Source organism: Vulpes lagopus, chromosome 9 (assembly GCF_018345385.1).
Source record: "Vulpes lagopus strain Blue_001 chromosome 9, ASM1834538v1, whole genome shotgun sequence".
Taxonomy (NCBI): Eukaryota; Metazoa; Chordata; class Mammalia; order Carnivora; family Canidae; genus Vulpes; species Vulpes lagopus.
In genome coordinates, this window is record NC_054832.1 from 25,450,916 (window position 1) to 25,475,905 (window position 24,990).

The 24,990-nt window shown below is 36.3% G+C and overlaps 1 protein-coding gene across 3 annotated transcripts in view; it reads left to right on the plus strand.

The window, feature by feature from the left end:
• CSMD3 (CUB and Sushi multiple domains 3) overlaps positions 1-24,990 on the plus strand; it is a 1,188,176-nt gene that overhangs the window by 737,283 nt on the left and 425,903 nt on the right. For all 3 annotated transcript variants that reach the window (XM_041769740.1, XM_041769741.1, XM_041769742.1), the window contains one exon: positions 20,261-20,443. In XM_041769740.1, the coding sequence (XP_041625674.1) occupies positions 20,261-20,443 (183 nt within the window). The remainder of the gene's footprint in view (positions 1-20,260; positions 20,444-24,990) is intronic.

Below are 24,990 nucleotides of genomic sequence, written 5' to 3' on the forward strand. Positions count from 1 at the left end.
TGCTTTTGCTGCATCCCAAAGATTTTTAACGGTTGTATCTTCATTCTCATTAGTTTCCATGAATCTTTTTAATTCTTCCTTAATTTCCTGGTTGACCTTTTCATCTTTTAGCAGGATGGTCCTTATCCTCCACGTGTGTGTGGTCCTTCCAAACTTCTTGTTGTGATTAAGTTCTAATTTCAAGGCATTATGGTCTGAGAATATACAGGGGACTATCCCGATCTTTTGGTATTGGTTCAGACCCGATTTGTGACCCAGTATGTGGTCTATTCTGGAGAAAGTTCCATGTGCACTTGAGAAGAATGTGTATTCAGTTGAGTTTGGATGTAAAGTTCTGTAGATATCTGTGAAATCCATCTGGTCCAGTGTATCATTTAAAGCTCTCGTTTCTTTGGAGATGTTGTGCTTAGAAGACCTATCTAGTATAGAGAGAGCTAGATTGAAGTCACCAAGTATAAGTGTATTATTATCAAAGTATTTCTTCAGTTTGGTTATTAATTGGTTTAAATATTTGGCAGCTCCCACATTCGGGGCATATATATTGAGGATTGTTAAGTCCTCTTGTTGGATAGATCCTTTGACTATGAGATAGTGTCCCTCTTCATCTCTCACTATAGTCTTTGGGGTAAATTTTAATTTATCTGATATAAGGATGGCAACCCCTGCTTTCTTTTGAGGACCATTTGAGTGGTAAATGGTTCTCCAACCTTTTATTTTCAGGTTGTAGGTGTCCTTTTGTCTAAAATGAGTCTCTTGTAGACAGCAAATAGATGGGTCCTGCTTTTTTATCCAGTCTGAAACCCTGCGCCTTTTGATGGGGTCATTAAGACCGTTCACGTTCAGAGTTACTATTGATAGATATGAGTTTAGTGTCCTCATATCTATTCAGTCCTTGTTTTTGTGGATTGTTCCACCGAACTTCTTCTTAAAGGGGAATTTTAAGAGCCCCCATTAAAATTTCTTGCAGAGCTGGTTTGGAGGTTACATATTCTTTCATTTCCTGCCTGTCTTGGAAGCTCTTTATCTCTCCTTCCATTTTGAATGAAAGCCTTGCTGGATAAAGTATTCTTGGTTGCATGTTCTTCTCATTTAGGACCCTGAATACATCCTGCCAGCCCTTTCTGGCCTGCCAGGTCTCTGTGGAGAGGTCTGCTGTTACCCTAATATTCCTCCCCATAAAAGTCAGGGACTTTTTTTCTCTTGCTGCTTTAAGGATCTTCTCCTTATCTTTGGAATTTGCAAGCTTCACTATTAAATGTCGAGGTGTTGAACGGTTTTTGTTGATTTTAGGGGGGGATCTCTCTATTTCCTGGATCTGAATGCCTGTTTCCCTTCCCAGATTAGGAAAGTTTTCAGCTAGGATTTGTTCAAATACATATTCTGGCCCTCTGTCCCTTTCGGCGCCCTTGGGAACCCCAATTAAACGTAGGTTTTTCTTCCTCAGGCTGTCATTTATTTCCCTCAATCTATCTTCATGATCTTTTAATTGCTTGTCTCTTTTTCCTCAGTTTCCCTCTTTGCCATCAACTTGTCTTCTATGTCACTCACTCGTTCTTCCACCTCGTTAACCCTCGTCGTTAGGACTTCTAGCTTGGATTGCATCTCATTTAATTGATTTTTAATTTCTGCCTGATTGGATCTAAATTCTGCAGTCATGAAGTCTCTTGAGTCCTTTATGGTTTTTTCTAGAGCCACCAGTAGCTGTAAAATAGTGCTTCTGAATTGGCTTTCTGACATTGAATTGTAATCCAGATTTTGTAACTCTGTGGGAGAGAGGACTGTTTCTGATTCTTTCTTTTGAGGTGAGGTTTTCCTTGTAGTCATTTTGCTCAGTGCAGAGTGGCCAAAAACAAGTTGTATTGGGAAAAGGAGAAAAAGAGAGAGAAGGAAAGAAAAGCGAAAAAGAAAAAAGAGAAAGAAGAAAAAAAGGGGAAAAAGAGAAGAAAAAGAAAGAAAAAGAAAGGAGAAAAAAGAAAGAAAAAAAAGAAAAAAAGGGTGGGGTGGGGTGGGGGAAGCAATCAGAAATCAAGAAGAAAGAAAGAAAAAAAAGCACAAAAGAAAAACAAAAACAAAAACAAAACAAAAACAATAAGAAAACAACAACAACAACAACAAAAAACCCCACCAGGGAGTATCTTCCGATTCTGTATACTTTAAGTCCCTTGACTTCCCCTGGAACTGGTCCGTCCAGCTGGTCTTCTGGGGGAGGGGCCTGATGTGCTGTTTTTCAGGTGTTAGCACTTGGGGGAGCTGCTCTGCCCCTGCCTGGTGCAGGGCTCAGTGGGGTTGTTCACCCCGTGAGGCCCCAGGAGGAAGCCACAGTGGCGGGGGCAGCTCTGGGACCCTGGAGTCAGCCCCCGCAGTAGCTCCGGGGCTCTCTGTCTGCAGGGCCTGGGGGCTCCCGGGCGGGGTCGCTGATCTGCTCAGTTCCAGGCAGGAGCGTCCTCGCTGTCCTGGGCCCTCCCGGCCTCTGCCTGTCCCGGGGGAGGCCGGATCCTGGGCTGTGTCCCGGCGCCCTGTGCTCCGGGGCCTGCGCTGTTGGATTCGCGCTCCCGCCCCGCAGCCCCCTCCGCGGAGCCGCCGCCCGAGCCCCTCCGAGCTGTTCCCGGAGCCGCGCCGCCCCCTCCGCGGAGCTTCTTCCTCCGCCCGAGCCGCCGCCGCTGAGCTGTTCCCGGAGCCCCGCAGCCCCCTCCGCGGAGCCGCCGCCCGAGCCCCTCCGAGCTGCTCCGGGTCCCGCCGAGCGCTGCAGCCCTTAGGGAGCTCGGCGCACTCTCCGGGGCGCAGTTCCTCTGTTACTGTCCCAGGGAGCCCGAGGGCATCCCCGCCTTTCTGGGGATCCTGCTCCAATTCCCCGGGAGGCCTTTCCGCGGGGAAGGTTGGTGCAGCTCCTGCCCCTCCGGGACGGGGCTCTCCTGTCCTGGGGACACTCGCCCCGGCCTCAGCCCGGCTCCTCGCGGGGCCCCTCCCCCTTGGAGGCCTTTTGTGTCTTTATTTCTTTTTCCCCGTCTTCCTACCTTGATAGAAGCGCGAACTCTTCTCACTGTAGCGTTCCAGCTGGTCTCTCTTTAAATCTCAGGCCGAATTCGTAGATTTTCAGGATGATTGGATGGTTTTCTAGGTAATTTGCTGAGGACAGGTGACCTGGGGACCCTGCTCTGCCGCCACCTTGCCCCTCCCCCTTGATATAGTTTTCGATATTCATCTCTACACTTTCCTTCTTTCTGTGTAGGAAACACAGAAAACTGTTTCCTTTTTCTGAATTTTTAATTTCTAATTACTGAATCACTTCCTCTGGCTTTTATTCTTCTGTATTTCTAAAACACCTTAAATAAATAACATATTTTTCACATATTGTCTTGCATTAAAATCATTTATACCTATTTTAAGTAACTAATCCTTTTTGTCCTTATACATACACAAAATCTATACACTATTCAACATTTTAAATCTTTATGGCCCAAAATATCATGTCTTGCACATCCTATCTTGTTGAATGAACAAACAAAACACCTTACTTTTTTCTAATCTCTAGTCTTCAAACATCACAATTAATCCCCCCTTGTCTGCGATTTTACTTTAGGCACTTCAAGTTATCCACAGTCATCCTTGGTTCTGAAGCAAATGATTCTCCTTCTGACTTATTGTCAGAAGGTGCACTAGCCTCATGCTTCATCTTAATGCCTGCCTCATTCATCTCACATCATTTCATCACATAGGCATTTTCTCATCTCACATCATCATGAGAAGAATGGGGAGTGCAATTCAATAAGATCTTTTGAGAGATAGATCACATTCACATAACTTCTATTATAATTGTTCTGTTATTAGTTATTGTTATTAATCTTTTACTGTGCCTAATTTATTAATTAAATTGTATCATAATTATGCATGCATAGAAAAAAACATGTTTTTTTTGGGTGGGGGGACTTAGTACTATCTGAAGTTTTAGGCATCCACTGGGGATCTTGGAATGTCTCTCTGTGGCAAATAAAGAGCAACTGTACATACCAAACACAACAATATCCTCTTAAAATTGCAAAGTCATTTATTTTACTATTTGAGAACAGTTAATGCAAATAACTTGCAAGAAGTTAGGTGATGAATGAAATTTAAACTAGAATGTAGGTGAATAATACAGGATTCTCTCCTGAAAACTCTGGAAACAGAGCCCACAGCCTGAAAGATATACAAAGATAATGGAGAAGTGGTTGTTAAAGTAGTCTCGGAGGCCTAAACTATATGAGAAATCTGGTCCAATACTGTAGCATTTATTTATCATATTTATTGCCAGCACTTTAAAGTACCTAATTAAATGTTATATTTATCTCCTTGAGCAAATGCCTAGTCTGTTGCATTTAGGATTCTCCCAATGGCTAGCTCAGCGCTTAATACCTGTTTCTTAGATTGAAAGAAATTGTGTGGATAGTTCCAGGAGTAAATTCCATAATTATCAGCATTATTATTTTTTGGAGTGCATTTTTGTTTAATGTTTGACTTTTTCTCTATCATAGTACAGCACAGGGTAAGGCTCATATAGCCTAGATCTTTGATATGAAGTACACAACATAACATTTAGGTATCTTCATCATACAGACATACACACAAACAGCCATGGTCACCAACATTAAGGATATCAAAACAAAAATAAAATAAAATTAAACAAAAGACCCAGAAACATGCAAGATATTTTTTGTGTGTGAATGACTGATATGGAAGGCACCTGGTCTTCAATATAAATGTTTTTGAGTAATAAAAAAAAAATAACTTTTTTGTGTCTGTCTAGGGACTATGCTATGTGTTTTACTTACATTTCTTATTATTCAGTCCTTATAATGACCATATAAATCAGTTATTAATGCTCTTGTTTTACTCATGTGAGAAAACCGACATATTTAGAAATTTAGACATATTATCAAGAGCAACTTCATTCTACACACTCTCCTATCCATCCTTCTCTTTCTTTTTAAGCAAATGAATGTTTATTTTTTTCACATAACAAGAAGTCCAGCATCAGGTAGTTGAAGATATTAGTTCATCAGCTCAATAGGTCAAGGATAATTTTTTTTTTTGTAAATCTCTTGGCCTTTCTTTCATAGTTACAATATGACTATAGTAGTTTGAACTTCCTGTATTCATTCAAAGGAGAAAAAAAAAAAAAAAAGAACAAGAATGGGTTGCAACATGCAATGTCTTTCCCTTTTTGTAAGGAAAGAGAAGGCTTTATCATAGTTACTATCGGATTCCTGTTTACTTAAAAAAACACACAACCAAAAAATAATAAATCATAGCAACATGAAAGAAGGTATATAACATGAGTGTACAACTCATGATTGATTATGATAAAATAAATACCCAGAACAAGAAAGAGAATACTGTCAGCATTCCAGAGACTTTCCACCTTGCCTTCTCCTAACAAATATAATAAATATAATAAAAGCACTAATGTTTTAAGTCAGGATAATGGTCACTTCTGGAGGAGTGGAAATGGTAGTGATTAGGAGAAAACATTATTATTTTTAAAACAAAAGATATATTCTACTTATTTCTTGCACTGTGGATTTTCTCTGTTTGATCTTTTGTAACAATAAGAGTGGTTGATTCTTCTTACTTGTTTTATAAATGTAACTCCAAATAATTATAAGTCCTTTCACCATCTGGAAGAGATAGTAAGAGAAATAAGGTTTAGAAGTTTTTGATGGCTGCTGTTATGCTGCTAGCAGTTATGGTTCTTTCAAAAGAAAAAATCCATTTACTTTGATTGCTATTATAGTTCAAAAAATATTGATCTACCCCTGCTTGCAAACTCTTTAAACAGGTAGCTACAGAGATTTAGACAAAAATCTATATTTCACTTTGTCCTTTCATTCAACGTACTTTAAAGGAAAATATTTAAAGAATAAGCAGGTTAAGTGAAGTTGAAGTGAACAATGCTGTGTTGAGTCCTTCTTATAAAAAGGAATACTTCCTGATACTTTGATTTAACTGTTCCATTATTAAACTATAAGTTCCTAAGGGAGTGGGGTCATATCTTTTTAATTGACTCTATATCATGTTTAGTTCATTTCATGGGAGAGATTAGCATGACTGCTTTATGTGAAGGATTTGTTGGGTGTGCATCATCAGGATATTTTACCAGTGGCTTCTATGTGCTTAGAATAAAGTTAGCAATGCTTCTTACTGTACACAGACTATGCTACATCTCCCAACCTCGTGTCTGACCTCACCCTCCTTGTACCCTAACCTAAGCCATATGGAGCTGCTTGAGTTTTTCCAACTATGTTGTTTCACACTATCACCCTTTGGTCAGACTATGTCCCCTACATGAAATGTTACCAATCACCAAAAAAATTATTACACCTCCTCCAATCACTCTCATCCTTGTAAACTTGCCCAAGCTTAGTTTATGCTTCAGTTTTGTTGTTTTGTTTTATCTGATTTATTTTTAAGTAATCTCTACACCTAGTGTGGAACTCAGACTCACAGTCTTAAGGCTGTGACTGTACTCTTAAGAGTTTTAGACTGTACTGGCTGAGCCAAGCAGGTGCCCCTCATATTTCAGTTTTTAGAATCTTTCCACTCCTAAGCAGAATTGTTCATCTTCTTCCCATGCCTCCTATATACCTCAATATAAAATTACATTATTTATCACACTTTTTTGTATCAGTATATTTGTTTTTTTCCTGGTAGGCAATAGTAGACTAAGTTGTATTCATCTCTACATTCTCAATATTTAGGAGAAAGTATAATTTCAAGACATTCTTCTCAAATGAACATAAGAGACAATTGAATGGACAGATGAATGAATGAATATACGAATAAGGTCACTGTACCTGAAAAAAAGTGTTAATGAAGCTGTCTATAGTTAAATGATTTACTGGTTGATACCACCAACTGATCTGAAATTTTTACAATGTGAATGACCTTGAGCATATCCCTGGGTTTCCTAATCTCAATCAGCCTGCCACATTGCCCTTTTATCACAGACACTGTATGTAGTCCCTAACTGAAGGCAAATGCTAAGGAGATGCTTTGAAGGACATGAAGAATATAAAGAATGGGTCAAATTTTAAAAATACTACCTCAGGGCAAGTCAGGGAAGAGGAATCACTTTTCACTTTACATTTCACAGAGTATCACTTAAGTCAGAATACATAGCGAATGCACTTAACTTCTCAAATCATCTTGGAATTTTAAAACATTGAGTTTGTAGCATAAGTGTCAACCAGAGCATAGTCTGTTTTTATTCTCTTAAAAATCTGTGCTAAGAAATTGAATACGTATATAATATATATAAATGCTGAATACACCTATTTGATAGCTCTTACAGACTGTGTTTTAAGGGCCAGGATTATGACACATATCTCTTTGTGTCTAGCACAGCTCTTGGTACACAGTGGAAGCTTAGCAGACATTGAACTGAACTGAATTTGTAATACTTTGAAGTTGGCAAGACTAGCCTTTAGATTTTCCAAACTAAGAGATTATCTTATTATCAGCAAGTGTGTGCATGTATGTGTGTGTATATTTAACTGATTCTTATCTTTTTTCATTAAAATGTTTCGGACAATAAAATTTATGCCCTAAGGAACTCTCTACTAGTTAACATGAGTTCCTAGTTTTGGAATCACTATATTGTAGTATATTTTGAACTGTTGTGACAATTTAAGAAATATGCCAATACTTAAATACTTTCCCTTTTTAAATTTTTTTAAAATTTATTTATTCATGAGAGACACAGACAGAGAGAGAGAGAGAGAGAGGCAGAAACACAGGCAGAGGGAGAGGCAGGCTCCATGCAGGGAGCCTGATGTGGGACTCAATCCCGGGTCTCCAGGATCACACCCTGGGCCGAAAGTGGCACTAAACCGCTGAGCCACCCGGGATGCCCAATACTTAAATACTTTCATACATTATTTCTTCTCAATTAAATTAGAAAATACTTAGTCTTTTCTCTAAAAATAACCTCATTCCCTTGAGTAATGTTTTTCATGAAACCCTAGGCAGCCCATAGTCAGAACAAAGTTTGATAATCACTTGGTCAAAAGAAAATGCTACCTAATTCAGTTCATAGATTCCATATTTACTGTTTTAGTCTATTTGGGCTGCTACAACAAAATACCATAGACTAGGTAGTTTAGATTTTTTTTTTTTAGAAATTTTGATTTATTTCTCATAGTTCTGAAGGCTGAAAGTTCAAGACCAAGGTACCAGCATGGGATCTATCTTTCTTTCTTTCTTTCTTTCTTTCTTTCTTTCTTTCTTTCTTTCTTTCTTCCTTCCTTCCTTCCTTCCTTCCTTCCTTCCTTCCTTCCTTCCTTCCTTCCTTCTTTCTTCCAGATGGAACTTCTGTTGAGGGTTCTCTTTGTGGTTCATAGGTGGTACCTTATCTCATGTCATAGAAGGTACAAGGTATTTCTCTGAAGCTTCCTAACCTAATCACCCCCAAAGATCCCACTTTTAATGCTATCATCTTTAAACTTTGAGGTGATACAATCAGACCATAGCACCTTTGAAGGCTGGCAAACTCCTTGTTTGCATACACATATTTTAACTGCAATTCCTTGGGTATCCTCTAAATTAGAAACATGGGCACTGAGATGATGGAATATAAATGGTTTTGTCATAAACATATCAACACAACCATAAAAACAACTCCAAATTGATATGTCAAATAACATATTTAGAAGCAAAGAAAAGCATATTGTTTTTATCACCAATAAAGAGCACTTAATTCTATGAAAGGTATTAAAGTATTCAATTACTTTTTAAGGTGACATATGATTAAGAATTGAGTAATTTTTTTAGTTCCTCTATTTGCTATGTATCAAAAGAGTGTATGATTTAACTACTGGCTACAGATGTTCTTTTATACAATCTCTATTAGAAAAGGTAAACTCTGTCTCAGAGTATATTTTCCAGCATTCTGAAGTTTGCATATTTTTTTATTAAATGGTTTGATCTAATGTAAAGTTTTTAAAACATCAGAGTTTTCATCATGATTGTAAAATACACATTTATTATTGCAAATACATCCTTTATTACTGTGCCTGGGAAATTATAGATTTTTTTTTCTCAAAATCTAAGTGTTGGCTATAGTCTCATTTGTCTGAGATGCTTGAAGGTGAGAACGAATTTGACTCACAAGGTCTTTTCTAGCTGCATGGTTCCGTATTTCACAACCTCTGTAAGTCCGTTGCTAAGGTAATGAGATTCCCAAGAGGCTTCTTAACATTAAGAATCAGCAAAACTGCAAGTTTTACAGATCACTTTCTTTTAACCTACACAGTTTCTCTGTGAAGTATTTGAATTACAGTGTCAACTGTTGTCAAGTCAGAGATTGATCAATGAGAATTTCTATGTCACTTTGAGGCCAGATGTTAGTCTTTGGCTGGAAATCTGATTGAATTTAAAATTAGAGTTTATTACTTTAGGCATCAAGGATCAAAGTTACTTGGTCACTACAGAGAAGGTGTTGAAAGAGTCCTGTTCTACAAATTTCAGCCACTGCCATTTAAACCTATATTTCCAATTTTGTTCCCAACTCACTGCAGAAGAGCCTTCCTTAGCATTCTGTTTCTATTTCCCTGACCTCACATCTTCATTCGCTTTAGCACCTCTTCCCCAGCCTCTGATTTCTTTGCCTCCACAGAAGGAAAGAGAAAGAGCAGAACCAGGTGCTACTCTGATGCCAATCTCTGATTCTGCAAATGGATATTCATTATTTTCTTCATTCTTTACATATTCCACAATCATTCCTTGAAAATTACAATGACAGAGGATATAGTGCTAAAGAACATGTATTCTATAAACACACCAGCTGGGTTCAAATCCCAGCTCTGCCATGTAAAATATGTGTGTGTCTTCAAATCACTAACCTCTTTGGGTCTTCAGAGGGTTATATTTGGATTAAATGTAACAAGAGCTTAGAACTTTGCATGGCATTGGGGTGCCAGTTGTTTAGGCATCTGACTTAGGCATGGGTTATGATCTCAGGGTCTGGGATCCAGCCCCGTGTAGGGCTCTCTACTCAGGGGGGAATCTACTTCTCCTTCTTCTTCCCTCTGCCTCTCTAACTCCCAACTCATTCTCGGTCTCCCTCTCAAATAAATAAACAAAATCTTAAAAAAAAAGAACTTTGCCTGGCACTTTAAATGATATAAAAATTTTTGTTATCCTCATGTGTGTGGATACTTGAAATGCAAAGATCAATAAAGGCTCATGAAAGAAGATAAATAAGTAAATAAATTATAGTAAGTATATGGGCCAATATATAAGTATTCCCTTAGGCATATAGAAGCCCAAAGAAAGGAAAAACTAACTGTGCTTGTAAGCTCAGGACAGTATTTATGGAAAAAGTATAATCTGACCTTGAGAAATACATGAGAATTTCCCAGGTTTTACATACAAGGAGAATGTCTTATTTCTGGGCAGAAAAGATGACATACCTAAAGCCATGTGGGTGTGAAAGAAACAGCACGTTTCTCAACATGCAGGACACTTAGGTAGCTTGTAGAAAAATGAAGGGTGACAGGACTGGAGAGATGGAAAAGATTTAAATTATGAGGGCCTTCCATGAGAAAGGATTCGAGGAGAACTGAATAGTTTTAAAACCACCCTGGTGCCATGCAGAGGTGGGATTAATGTGTTGAAGTGTTGGAAACAAAAAACCTTTTTTAAAATTAATGTTGCCATCTTTTCTCTTCCAATACTGGAATCAAGTTAATTCATCTATTTTCCTTAATTATTCCAGTACCAGGCTCACATGATCCTCTCCAACCTTTCTCTCAAACAGCATGGAACAGTGGAAAAGAATGTGCTTACTGGAGTCATGTAGATGTTGAATTGAATCTCATTTGAGTTATTTCTGTGTATATGAGTGTGGTCAGCCTCTCAGAACCTTGTTTTTTCATCTATTAAGCTAGAATAGTATGCCTCACTCTCAGTGCTGCAGTAAGAAATCTATGATGTAAAACAGTACCGTATTTAGCAATCTTCTTGACAAATAATAGTCACTCAACAATGAGAGCTAATAGCTTCCTAAGAATCACACTTGTGTTTATACAACTATTAGGTAGCCCAGTCCCTTACTTTGTCTATTCATTGTTTGCGAGAGATAAGTCACAGGTCCCAGCTTTGGTTCCCTAGAAAACAGAGGCTAAGGCACAGCTTACAGACTATTACTATATGGGAGGAGAAAGGTAGTACAGTTCCGAAAAGATGAGAGAAAAAAGAGATAATAGGGAAAGGGAGGCATCAAATACAGGGTGATATGCTATTGAGTATTACTGAGTTGGTCACAGCCTCACAAGAAACACCAAACCACATAGGTTTGGTTATGTGGGCCATGCGGACCATGTGGGCTAGTTGTGTTTTAGAGCTATCTTTTGGGAGAAGAGAGGTAAGCAATTAATCCACTGAAGAAGTCTCCTTTCCTGCCTTTTGGTGATCAAAGTTCATCCCTCAGGCATTAAGTTTTCCACAATTCCAGGTAGCATTGAAACCCCTTAAGGGAGCCTTTAAGAAGATCAAACTTTTGACAAATCCTATTGGATCAAATCGGGGAACTGGAGCTTCTACAGTTTCTGCTGCAATGAACAAGATAAAATAGACTGTGCTGATTGTTGCTCCATGCCCTAACCATATACAGGCTTGAGACAACAGGTAGTGTTAGGAGAGCTGCTAAGAGAAGTGGTCCCTTTTGCCGTATTCCATTTGGTAGAAGCTAGCCATTAACGCTGCCCATTAATCAAAGAAAGGAGAATTTGATTCCACCTTTGGATAAGCGGAGCATCAAAGAATTTACAGACATTTTTTAAAACCACCACAGAACTGTGTGAAAGCAAGATGCAAATATAATGCCTCATCGTTCCCAATACTTTGAGTTACTAAAACGGAGACTCTGTTTCACAAAACCACACAATAACCATCCAAATTAGAAAGTTACCATTGATATAGCATTATCAAGTAATTCACAGGCCCCATTCAAATTTCACTAACGATCCAAAAATGTTCCTTTCCCTTCCTTGTCCAGGATTCAACCCAAAACATGATTGCATTTATCTGTCATGTCTTTTTGTAGTTAGTAATATGTCCTTCAAACTGAGTCCATACAGTCTTTCCTCCTGTCCAGACTTAGACCCTGCATTCTTGACAAGAATATCACAGAAATTACTCTCAGTGTCTTCATGCATCTTATCAGGAAGCAAACAATGTCTGTATATCCCACACTGATTGTGTGATCCTTGATCACCTAGTAAAATTAGTGTCTTCTGGAGTTGTCTATGGTAACATCATCATTTTCTCTTTTGTGATTGATACATGCTTCACATAGAGGTAATCCAAGACTACACTGTAATCTTGTTTTTTTATCAAACATTCACCCAGAATCCAAAATCACTACAATGGCTACCAGATGTTGATCTTATTTTTTTTTTTATTAATTCTACATTTTTTAAAACTGCCATTCTACATGTAGAATTTTATCTTCCCTCTCATTTGCATTACATTGAATTAAATCCGTTGTACTAAAAAAAAAAATCAATTGTACTCTATCATTATTAGTGTTGGTTTGATGGTGAAACTGTTCCAGCATGCCCAGTGGAGCCTCTTCAAGCTTGTGCTTTTGATAGTCCCCACTGGTCCGAAAGCACTTTTTATCTTTTTTTGGACACATCAGTTTGTTCTAGGGTTGCATTGTTCCTTTTCTTGTCCAACCCTGGAAGCAACCTTCCTGATTTCTTTTAGCAGAGAATGGCATTTAGAAACCAAAATGTAGGTACTTAGTGTGCTTGTTGTTATAGAGATTTATTGCTTTAGTATTCATAGTGGATGAAACTAGAAAATATGTGTGCATACATATGTTTATATGTGTTTGATATATATACATATGTATGTACACATTTTCATCTATATCTAATCTGTGTATATCTGTATTTTACATGAATTCACACAGTTCCTCTACTTTAGTTTCCCCTTGGGGTTCTTTGAAGCCTTCCCTTTTTTACACCCCTTTTGGATAATGAGAAATCTGGTTGCTCTTATACTGAAATTTATGCTTTTCACAAACCCCTCATATATACTCAATCTCCCAACCTTACTGGCTGCCTCCTCAGCCTTACTTCTACTTGTCTGACCCCCAGACAATCACCTACTTGACCTCACCACCTCCTCAACCCTTACTGACTTTGCTATAGGCTGAATCCTTATGGCCCCTGGAAATACATATGTTGAAATCTCCTTCCCAATGTGATCGATTTGGAAATGGGGGTAATTGTTGGTAGGTGATTAGATTATCAGAGTGGAATCACAATGAATGGGATTAGTGCCCCAGAGAACTCTCTCACCCCTCCCACCATGTGAGAACACAGCTTTCAGAGAAGATAGCTTTTCCCTCCTGGGTTCTTTGTCTGATCTAATAATTAAGTTGACAGAAGACAGATTGACAAAAGAAAAATGTTAATTTCATTTTTATGAGAATCCCAATGATATTAAGATTCTTGACAGTCAAACAATTGAAGTTTATATAACCATCCTGAGCTAAGAAGGTAAGAGGGGTCTGGGAGTTCAAAGGGGAGGAAGACAATTTACAGATATATGAAGAGACTTAATGTTTGTAAACAGTGTTTGTCCTGCTGTGCAGACATAATGGAACACAGAGAGAAATTTGAACAAACAAGCCTTGCTGAGCTCCTTCCGGCTTTACCACACCTAGCTCATATTCTTTGTAGTTATTTTCAGTGATAGCTGTCTACCAGGCCAGGCCCTGTATCTAAATGCTTTCAGGCAGTTAAAAGGGAGGCAAAAAGCTCCTCCTGAGCCCCTTGGGCCCTGATTGACTTCAGCTCAAAACAACCCACACATCAAAGTGGCACACTCTGGTATGACCTGCCCTGGATCACATCACACAACCCACACATCAAAGTGGCACACTCTGGTATGACCTGCCCTGGATCACATCACAGGACCACATCTCCTGTCTATGACCAGGAGATAGGCAGTCTCCAGACACCAAACTGCTGGCATTTGATCTTGGACATCCCAACCCTTACGACTGAGAGAAACAAATGTCTGTTGTTTATAAACCCCGTCTATGGTATTCTGTTAAAGCATCCCCAATGAACTCAGCCTCTTAACTCCAGCCAAGCCATCACCTATAGAAGGAGAGAGAAGCAAGGAGACTACATATCTTTTCTGATATTACTCTTCTTCCATCTAAATGCTTTCCGTTCTTCCTCTTCTCCAGTTCACTAACCTAAATAACTAAGCACAAGGATCACCTTGCCTATTTGCCAACCTCCAGCTCCAAGGGGGCTTAGATATACCTCCTTTGTGCCCTCATTTAAGAGCAGAGGATACATCTTATTTAGTTTTATGTCCCTAATGCTTAGTATTATTTAGATAAATATTAGACATATGTTTCATAAATAGGTAATTAAAGAATGAAAATTCCTTTCGTATGGCTTACTGATTAAGACTTTGTGGGGCACCTGGGTGGCTCAGTTGGTTAAGTGTATGACTCCTGTTCTCAACTCAGGTCTTTGTTTCAGAGTTGTGATTTCAAGCCCCGCATTGGGCTCCATGCTGGGTGCGGAGCTTGCTTAAGAAAAAGACTTTACTATGCACCTAAACTCTGTTATACACAAATTCTGTGAAATTGTCCAAATTAGTGTCTTTGTTTGGGCTGTTATAACAAAAATGCCATAGACTAGGTGGCTTATAAACAATAGCTTATGTTCTTCACTCAGAGTCTGGAGACTAGAAAATCCAAGATCAAGGCACTGGCAGATTCAGTGCCTGGTGAGAGCTCATTTCCTCATTCATAGATGGCTGTCTTTCCCCACATCCTCAAAGGGCAGAAGAGGCAAAGGAGCTTTTAAAGGCCTCTTTTAAACGGGCACTAATCCCATAAATGAGGCTTCTATCCTCCTGACCTAATCACCTCCCCAATACTCTATCTCCAAATGCCATCACATTGGGGATTAGGTTTCAACATATGAATGGGGGGGGGGCAGGAACTATTCAGTCTAAAGCCATACTTACCTTTTCTGATTCTCACTTTTCTCATCTCTAAATGGAGATAACAATTCCTTCACAGGGTTGTTATGAGGATTAAATTATATAATTTATGTTTTCAAAAAAAGATTTCCACAGTGCCAATACAGTTTCCATGCTCAAAAAAATGATAGCCACTATTATTAGTTATTGTTTGTGACTGTTTCTACTGTAACATTCATCTGTTACATATTAATTATTTGTTCAGATATCAGTTTCACCTCAAAAAAATTCAAAGGCAGTGATATACAATAGGTATGAATTTATTGTAGTTACTGCATGTTGTTTTTCAGTCTGAGAGTACTGCAGCTTCAAAATTACATATTTATTTGAAAATATGTCTTTGAGTTTTAAAAATCAAGGAGCAAAACAAAACAAAAGCAAAAACAAAAAACTATGGTTTCAAAACAGTAGAATAAGCACTTACTTTCAATCCTAACCCAAGGGTGATAGAAAATATATTTTAAAAATTCACTGAAACTAAAGCATAGAAAGAGGAAATGTCAGTTGTTATGAGGCTGTAAGGAATCACTAAGAAAAAATGTATATAAATAAACATGTAAAGATATACACAGAAGATAGAGGTAAACTGAGAATTTCATAAGCCTCTTTCATCACAAGAGGCTATTGCTATAGCTTCTGCATAGGAAGCCACCAGACATATTGGGTCTAGAAACCACCAGGGAAGAGTCTGCTGGCAATCCTGAGAAACTGCAGCGATGACCCCAGAGGAAAATATTTCAGCTACGGAGCCAAATGCTCATATATGGAAGGAGAGTCCAGTGCAGTTGTCAAGAGGGAGAGCTCCCCAACTCAACATGAAGATCACAGAAGTGGACTGTACCATAGATCAACAGAGGGGTTCAATAGAGGGGAAAGTTTATACCCAGAACTACAAGGCAATTCTGACATGAGAAGAAGTAAGTCTGAAGGTGGGAGATGTTGAAGGTGAAGAATGGGGACTGAAGGACCTGCAAAGTTACAGAGAAGCAAGCAAACAAGAACATTTATTTGAGAACTTGCTCACAACCAGCCATCTTGTTCTCTCAACTATTTCCTCCTGCACCTTCATCACAGGCTTGACAACAGGCATGATTTACTATGTTCTCCTGAAATGTGCAGCTGCTCTTTTCATATACTTCAGTTCATACCCAAGGAAACATTTAATAGAGGAATAAGAAAATTATTTTAAAGAATTATTAGATATCTTCACAAAAGTAAAGGGAGAAACCCATGAAAAAAATAATAGGAGGTTATGAAACAGTAAAACAATCATTAAATGTTCAAGAAATGATGACATAATTTTTCAGTATATTGGTTAAATTGGGATTAGATAACCATGCACAGTGAATTAGTAAATCAGAATATATATACATATATTTACATATATATATGCAGAATAGAGAATTTCAAAACTGAGAATTTGAAAGATTGAGTAACACAAAGGCCAAATCCCTAAATTCCAATATTCAATGTAAATGACTTTTAGAGATAAAAGTATGAGACAATATTTTAAAGGAAAATATGGTAACAATTTCTTAGAACTTAAAAAAAAGTTACAAATGATTTGATAGAAGGAATCGATGAAGCACCAAGCATAAACATATTAAAAACCAATACCTAAGTAAATGATAGTGACATCAAAAATAGCAAGTCTAGGGGCACGTGGGTGGCACAGTCAGTTTAGCCCCAACTCTTGGTTTCAGCTCAGGTCCTAATCTCAGGGTCTTGGGACCGAGCCCCACCTCTCGCTCTTCACACAGCATGGAGTCTGCTTCAGATTCTCTCCCTCTCCCTCTGCCCCTCTTGGTCGAATATATGTGCTCCTTTCTCTCTCTCTCTCAAATAACCAAATATTAAAAAAAAAAAAAAAAAACCAGCCAGTTTAAAAAAGAATACCTCAACTTATGGTAAGGGAGAAGGAAATTGCAAGGGACAGATACATTGTAAGAAAATTAAAATCTCTTTGGTATCATATTTGTAATCAGAAACACTGAATGGATAAAAGATCAGGGGAAACACATATTCAAATGCTGATAGAAAATAATTTTGAATTAAAATTTTTTCATTTATCAAGTATCATTCAATAGTGAGGGCCAAATAAAGACATTTTATGATGAAGAAGAATCTGTTCTTTCAGTAACAGAAACAATTTCAGTTTCAAGGCTTGAAAGTAATACAATTTTGTGAGCCTGCTAACAATGTCATTTCACCATAGCCTAGCACGTAAGCCCATCTACTCCCACTCAATATTTTCCCCTAGAGCATGTATCACCTTCCAAAATAAGATATTATTTACTTCTTGTTTATTATTCATAAACTTTCAATGAAATATATGATACAGGAGAGCAGGAATCATTGTCTATTTATTCATTGATTTATCCCACATACCCAGAACCAAATCTATAATATCATAGGTATTCAAATAGGTATTTGTTGAATAAATTGAATGACTAAAGGGCGGTTTCATATATGTGAAGTGAACTTGATTCAACTACAAGGAAATATGCTAAAATCCATTTCCGTTAGGAAGTTTAACACAGTTCTTTTAGAAATTGTCAAAGAAGGAAGACAAAAAATAATTAAGGGCATAAAATAATTTCAATTTGACAAATACAACAAGTTGGATTGAATATATTTTAGTGATTTATCCATTGCAAATCTGAATATACTTATATTGAATACAATATAACACTAGAAATCAACAAAAACAGGATGCCTGCCTGGCTCGGTCAGTTGAGTGTCTGGCTCTTGATTTCATCTTAGGTCACAATCTCAAGGTCATGAGTTGGAGCCCAGGGACTGGCTCCTTGCTTGCTCAGGATCTGCTTGATATTTTCTCTCCTTCTCCCTCTGTCCTTCTCCTGCTCCCATGCACACTCTCTCTGGAATAAATAAACATAATACTTTTTTAAAAAAGAAATCAACAAAAATGTGATAGCACTGATCCATAAATTTAAAGTCATTTTGAAATTATTTATGAGTTAAAGAGGAAATCAAAATGGAAATTACAGACTATTTAGAAGTGAACAAGGAAAGCTCTCTGTATCAGAGCAGAACTCTGAGGAAAATTTATAGATTCAATTTTTGTGGTTTTTTTGGAAATAAAAAGAACTGAAAATAAACTAATTTAAAAAAACCCTAAGGAAAAGAAATGTTGGGAAATATCAGGAAGGGAGACAGAACATAAAGACTCCTAACTCGGGAAAACGAACTAGGGGTGGTGGAACGGGGAGGAGGATGGGTGTTGGAGGGGAATGGGTGACGGGCACTGAGGTGGACACTTGACGGGATGAGCACTGGGTGTTTTTCTGTATGTTGGTAAATTGAACACCAATAAAAGTTAATTAAAAAAAAAAAAAACCCTAAGATTTCAGCCCAAGAGGCAGAAAAATACTGGCAAAGTAATGCAAAAGAGAGTTGAAGATGGAATCCATAAAAAATAAAAAGGAAAGATCTTTAAACAAAATTAAAACAATAGAATTAATCAGCAAAAGTTGGTTCTTAGAAGTAGACTGATAAATTTGGGAACCATTTGTAAGTATGAGCAAAGAAAACTGAAAGACTAATCACAAGTAAATAGCATTAGGAGTGAGATTTATGACATACTTATGAAGAGATATGTAAAAATCCTGTAGCACAATCCTATTACTACTAAACTATTTAAGTAGCAAATGTCACTTCTCCAACATATATAAGTAGCCAATATTGCCCCTTCCTCCCTAACCCCCCCAAAAATACCTTCAGTAGAAAAATAATTTTAGAAGAGATTAAATGGTAGTCAGATATCTACCTCAAAATTATACCAGACTCAGCCTGCATTCTTTTTGGCAAGTTCAAACACTCAGGGAACTAGTTTTCCTGTTATACAAACTAGCCTAAAGACTAGTGAAAAGTTGCAAAATTACAAATCTCTCTCTCTCTGATATTAAATCTGGATAGGAATACCATAAGAAAAAAAGGAAACTAAGTAGACTAAAGTCAGTATAGCATAGGGAAAATGTCAAATCCAGTGTATTAAAGGAATCATTATAACCATCTGTGTTTTCTGCTAAAAATACAAGGGTATTCAAAAATAAATCCAAAATTATAGTATGGCTGGAAAAAGAGCAAGTTATAGAATAACAATGACAATATACTACAATATAAATATAATACATATGTAAAACAATACTACATAGTTGTAGAGAGGATGTTTTTATTTACATAATAACAGGTGTTTATAATATTCCATATTATATATATGCCTATGCATAGTTATGAAAGCATGGGAAAATAATTGGAAAGACCGCACCAAATTGGCGCTGGTAGATTTTAGAAAAACCAGGAATGTGTAGTTGTTGGAATATCAGGATAGAGACCATAACTTTATCTCAAAGCTTTGTCTCTTAATTTTAATTTTAATTATTTGCTGTAGTTTGCCTGAAGACAACTGTATTAATGTGATTTCATGCAACTGAAAAACCAAGACAACCACCACAATAATTTACTACTGACATTCATAGCTTCACAACAAAGATTCTAGGCATTTGGAGTCTCTTTGAATATAAGCTAAAAGAGTGCTTTTATATGCTCTTAAGAGAATTGTTTCAACCTTTTAATTCATTTTTGGAGGAACGTATCTGGATAATTTGGAATGCAAAATAGATTTCTGCCCTAAGGCATCTTTTGGCAGGTGTCATTGGGGGAAATAATTGAACCAACAAGTGTCAGGGAGAGTGGCAGAGCCATTGAGAAAGGTATTCACTAACTGCTGTAGGGATATTGAGGCACAAAATGTTACCCTCACATCCTGGTCATGATCTACAGATTTACTGTGTCATGTACAGATAACAAAAATAAGAAATGTTTTTGGGATTTGGGGAAAATACACACATACGTATACCTGTGTGTATATGTGTGTAGTGCAGACAGAAAATTTAAATCTTGCCATAACTTTTCTGTTAGGCACAACCTCTAACATATACTCTAATGACTTCAGCTTCCCCATCTACAAAATGAGAGAACTATATTGATTGTTTTCTAAAGATCATGTCATCAAATTATAGTCATAAGAGTAACAAAAGGGAAAAAAGTTAAGGTTGGAGACCACACTCATTTTTGTTCTGAAATATCTCAGATATGCAAGGTGTACATCTACAAAACTGGGTACATGGATATCATATGCCCCAAACCCTTGGAAGGTGACTTGTGTCTTCTATTTTTGCAGAAATTGAAAAAGAAAGTTGTGGTGATCCTGGTACACCCTTATATGGAATTAGAGAAGGCGATGGATTTTCTAATCGTGATGTTTTAAGGTTCGAATGCCAGTTTGGGTTTGAATTAATTGGAGAGAAATCCATTGTTTGTCAAGAGAATAACCAATGGTCTGCAAACATACCCATCTGTATCTGTGAGTACCAAATGCTTTGCTTTCAGATAGCATATGTTACCCTGTCCTTGCATATAATTGCTTTTGTAATTAATTGCAAAGAGCTGGAACCATGTAATTATTTTTGAACGAGTAGCACTTTGTGATACTATCTTTAACAAGTGTGCTTATGCCAAATTATAAATTTCATTAAAGATTTAAATAAAGTTAACATAGTTCACTTGGTAATTGCAAAGTATATATTACATGTGTTCTTATAATGTTTTATTGGTGGCATTTTATACTTTATAGATAGCATACTTATGGAAATTATACATCTGAGCTAATTCTAGTAGACTCATTTATTTATTTTAACAAGATAGTATATGCTTATTTTCAATCAAAAACACTTAAAATATTTAAAGCTTATATTCTATGTATAATGCATTAACTTATTTTTTGCTTGTAGATGCTCACACTAATGCATACTTATGTACCATTTATTTATATTGCACAGAAAAAATTCATGAATGTTCATGATATACAGTATGCTTGTATTAAAAGAATGTATTTCTTCAAATACATTAAAACATTTCAATTTAACTACAGCAAAACTATAATTTGTATTATCTATTGATACATTTTTATTTTAGTTTCAGTTAAGTATCAACAAATGCAACTTACCAAATATGGGTACAATATTGAAAATTTTGCATTTGGGCTTTGACTGTTCACAAATGGTGATATATAAAGCCAATATTCATGAAAATAAAAAATAATTTTCTGATTTTCAAATATAATATTTTTTATCTGTATCCAACTCTCACAGTGTTTTTCATTTGTGAAACCCTTCATTCACTACAAAGGCACAAACTTTACTTCAATATTTAACTGGTTTAAAAAGTCACATTTTTCAAGACCTATATTTCATCTGAATTATAATACATGCTGCAAAATATATTTTTCCCTTATTCAAAATGTTGCTTATTTAACATTTTTAAACTATTTAACATTTTTAAAAAGTGATAGAACTTTTACTTATTTATTTTTAAGGAAATAGAACTTTTAAAGAGGTAATTTTCTAATATGTGTTTTTGCATCATTAAAAAGGAAAACAGGAATAAAATATCAAGCAAGCATTACTGTTTCTCGGTATGATATCTGGATACATATTGCCATGATACTTAATCTTAGGTTTTAGCAAAGTGGGCATTTTTCAAATGTGGCAGAAATTTCCCTACTTAAAATATATTCTGCTGGCTCTTCAGGGAATGTAGGAGAGGAAGAGTGCATAGACTTCCTCAATAGAACCCTCTCCTATTAGGGCTAGTGCTCATGCCTAACCAAGATCATTGTGAAGTTCCTGCTGTAAGAGAAGAAAATGTTAGGGGAGTTTGATTTGATTCCATTAGCATTATCTTTGGTTTTTTTTTTTTTTTTTTTTTTAAGAGCTTTATTGAAAGACTTGGTGCCTATTCTTTTTTTTTTTTTTTTTTAAGATTTTATTTATTTATTCTTGAGAGACAGAGACAGAGAGAGAGGCAGAAACACAGGCAGAGGGAGAAACAGGCTCCATGCAGAAAGCCCCACGTGAGACTCGTGAGACTCGATGCCGGGACTCCAGGACCACGCCCTGGGCCAAAGGCTGAGCTAAACCTCTGAGCCACCCGGGCTGCCCCCATTAGCATTATCTAAAGCTTAGTGATACTTCCAGAGTCTTCTTTGGAAGATCTTTAGCTCTGGATGTCCCTCCGAGGAGACAATGTTGTATTGAAGAATCTATTAATTAAGAATATTGAAGAATCTATTAATGTGGTATATCACATCAAAAACGAAACTATTTTTAAGTCATTTTAAGGGATGCTAGAATCCATTTAATAAAATATTTAAAATAATGGTGACTACAGCAAACTCTTGAAAAACCCATAAAACAATTTTTTTTACTATTTTAAAAGTAATGAAGACCTGCACCTTGTTATATGATGAATATGTAGCAATTATTAGTTTCATATATACCAACAATAGCTAATTTGAAAATGTAATGAAAAGATAATTTATCAGAAAAATAAAATTAGAAAATATGTAGAAATAATTCTTACATAAATCCAAAAAACCCATAGAAAATTACAAATTTATTCAGAAAAGGAAATTTTATGAGAAAAACATTGAGATAGATGCCATCTTCCTGAATTAGAAGACATTATATAAAATATGTTGGGCAGCCCAGGTGGCTCAGCGGTTTAGTGCCGCCTTCAGCCCAGGGCGTGATCCTGGAGACCAGGGATTGAGTCCCATGTCAGGCTCCCTGCATGGAGCCTGCTTCTCCCTCTGCCTGTGTCTCTGCCTCCCTCTCTCTCTCTGTGTGTCTCTCATGAATAAATAAATAAAATCTTTAAAATTAATAAAATAAAATAAAATAAATAAAATAAAATAATAAAATATGTTGTTATATAGAAATTGCTTTCAATAACTTCAATAAAAATCCTGACATACTTTCTTTGGGAACACACATTCTTTGTGAATGTGTTGGCATGCAGCTAGGCAAAAAAAACAAAAAACAAAAAACAAAACAAAACAAAACATAAAAACAGGCAACAATAGAATAGATGTGAGAATTTTTTAAAAGAAAAGTGTTTATGTGGATACTAAAGTATAATATTGAGTTGCTACCAGAAATTAGTGTGGTACTCACAGAAATATAACACTGAGTCAAAGGAAGTTATATTAAAAACTGCATCTAATATAATTAAGGGTTTAGAATATTACATTGGCATTGACCTATTCATCTGAGATGAAAAATTAGCCTGATAGTTCTCAGTCATCCCTTGCTAGAATGGGGGTAATTTAGATCAGAGATTAGCCAAGTAAGGTCTTTGGGACAAATCTGGCCTGAAGCCTCATTTGGTAAATAAAGTTTTATTGGAACATAACTGTGTACTTTCATTTACCTATTGCACATGGCTGATGTCCTGCTACAGTGACAGAGTTAAGTAGTTGCAAGAAGCCATGTGGTTTGTAAAGCCAAAGCATTTACCGTTCCTCCATTTACAGAGTTTTCTGATACTGCATTTAGATCAAGGGCCATAGAATCAAATGATTCCAGGATGCAAGCAGGTAAAAGTGTGAAGAGGAAATAGGACTAGATATGTGTGCACCCATTATGGAAGTAGTAGGGGACTGGAGTGCATTAACTTTCTCAAAGAAGTTAGAACTCTGGATTTTTTCCCCTCAGATGTGAAATAGGATAATTTTAAAATTGATTTCAAATTTTCACAGGCATAAGAAAAAATTGTACCAAAGACATTTACTGGATCCAGCCCAATGGCTATCAGTTTCCAAGAGCTGGTTTTAACTCCTCACCTCATTCCATACAGAAGAACAAGCAAATTTATGTTAGAAATTATATGTTTTAAATAATAAAGATTAAACATATGTAGTAATAAATAACTGATTATATATAATTCCTATCATTCTTTGGCATATATTAAATATTTTACACATCTTATACATAGGTATAGTTATATTTTTGTCTTTATGTTTCTGTAGATAGATATTTGTCTAATTTCTGAATGCTAATAAAAGATCTAAAAAGCAATATAAAAAATCAGAAGAAATGATTATTTTTAATACTCAAAACAAATTATTTATACTAAAATTATTAACAAAATAGTGTATGGATATTGTGTGAATCATAATATTGAACTAAGCATTCATAATTTTAAGTGATCAGAGTTCATGAGCCTGTAAATTCCAAAACGAGAGAAAATGGAGAAATCTTCAACTTTACAAGTAGCAAAGAAGGGCAGATTAATAATATGTCATTTTTATTATCAAATAAGGAAGGTCAAATGATTATAATACTTTATGCTGGTAGAGGTATTATACTCCCTAATATATCCTTATAGCTCTGAATAAGTTAATACAACTTTACTAGAAAGAAATTTAGCAAAATATTTTCAGGCTTAAAGTTCATACCCTTTGTAAATTAAATTTGGTGCAAAATTATATGAATTATATGAATGAAAATTATGTAATGAAAGCCACTGGAAGAAAATACATCATTATTTTAACTATGATTTCCTCTTTTTAATAAGACCATTTACTTTTCTGTTCTTTACCCTTTTTCTACTTCTTAAATGTTCTGTGTGATCATTTAGCCCAGATGTTTTAAAAATTAGAAGAAAACTGGGATGGGTGGACCAGGGGCAGGAAGAGACTTCATCTAACTAAGGTGTGAAAGTTTGTCCAGTGTTAACAACTAGTGGTGATTGGTACAAAAGCTAATTTTTCTCCTTATCTGTGTTTTAAAATATGAGAGCATCCCATGGCCATGGTAGGAATGAAGCTCGCCTAGTTACCACCCTCACCCCAGGTTTCATCTGTGCTACAACATACCTGTTTGTTAAAAAAAAAAAAAACAAAAAAAACAAACATACCTGTTTGTTAATATCCAAATAATATTTTTTGTCTTCAATCATTTCATGAGCATTATAGCTTTATATGGAAATCTCTAAATGTTTCACCTATGTTCTTTCTTAAGCACAGAAACAAAACTGTGTAGAACTCTAATACAAATATGATAAATGTCT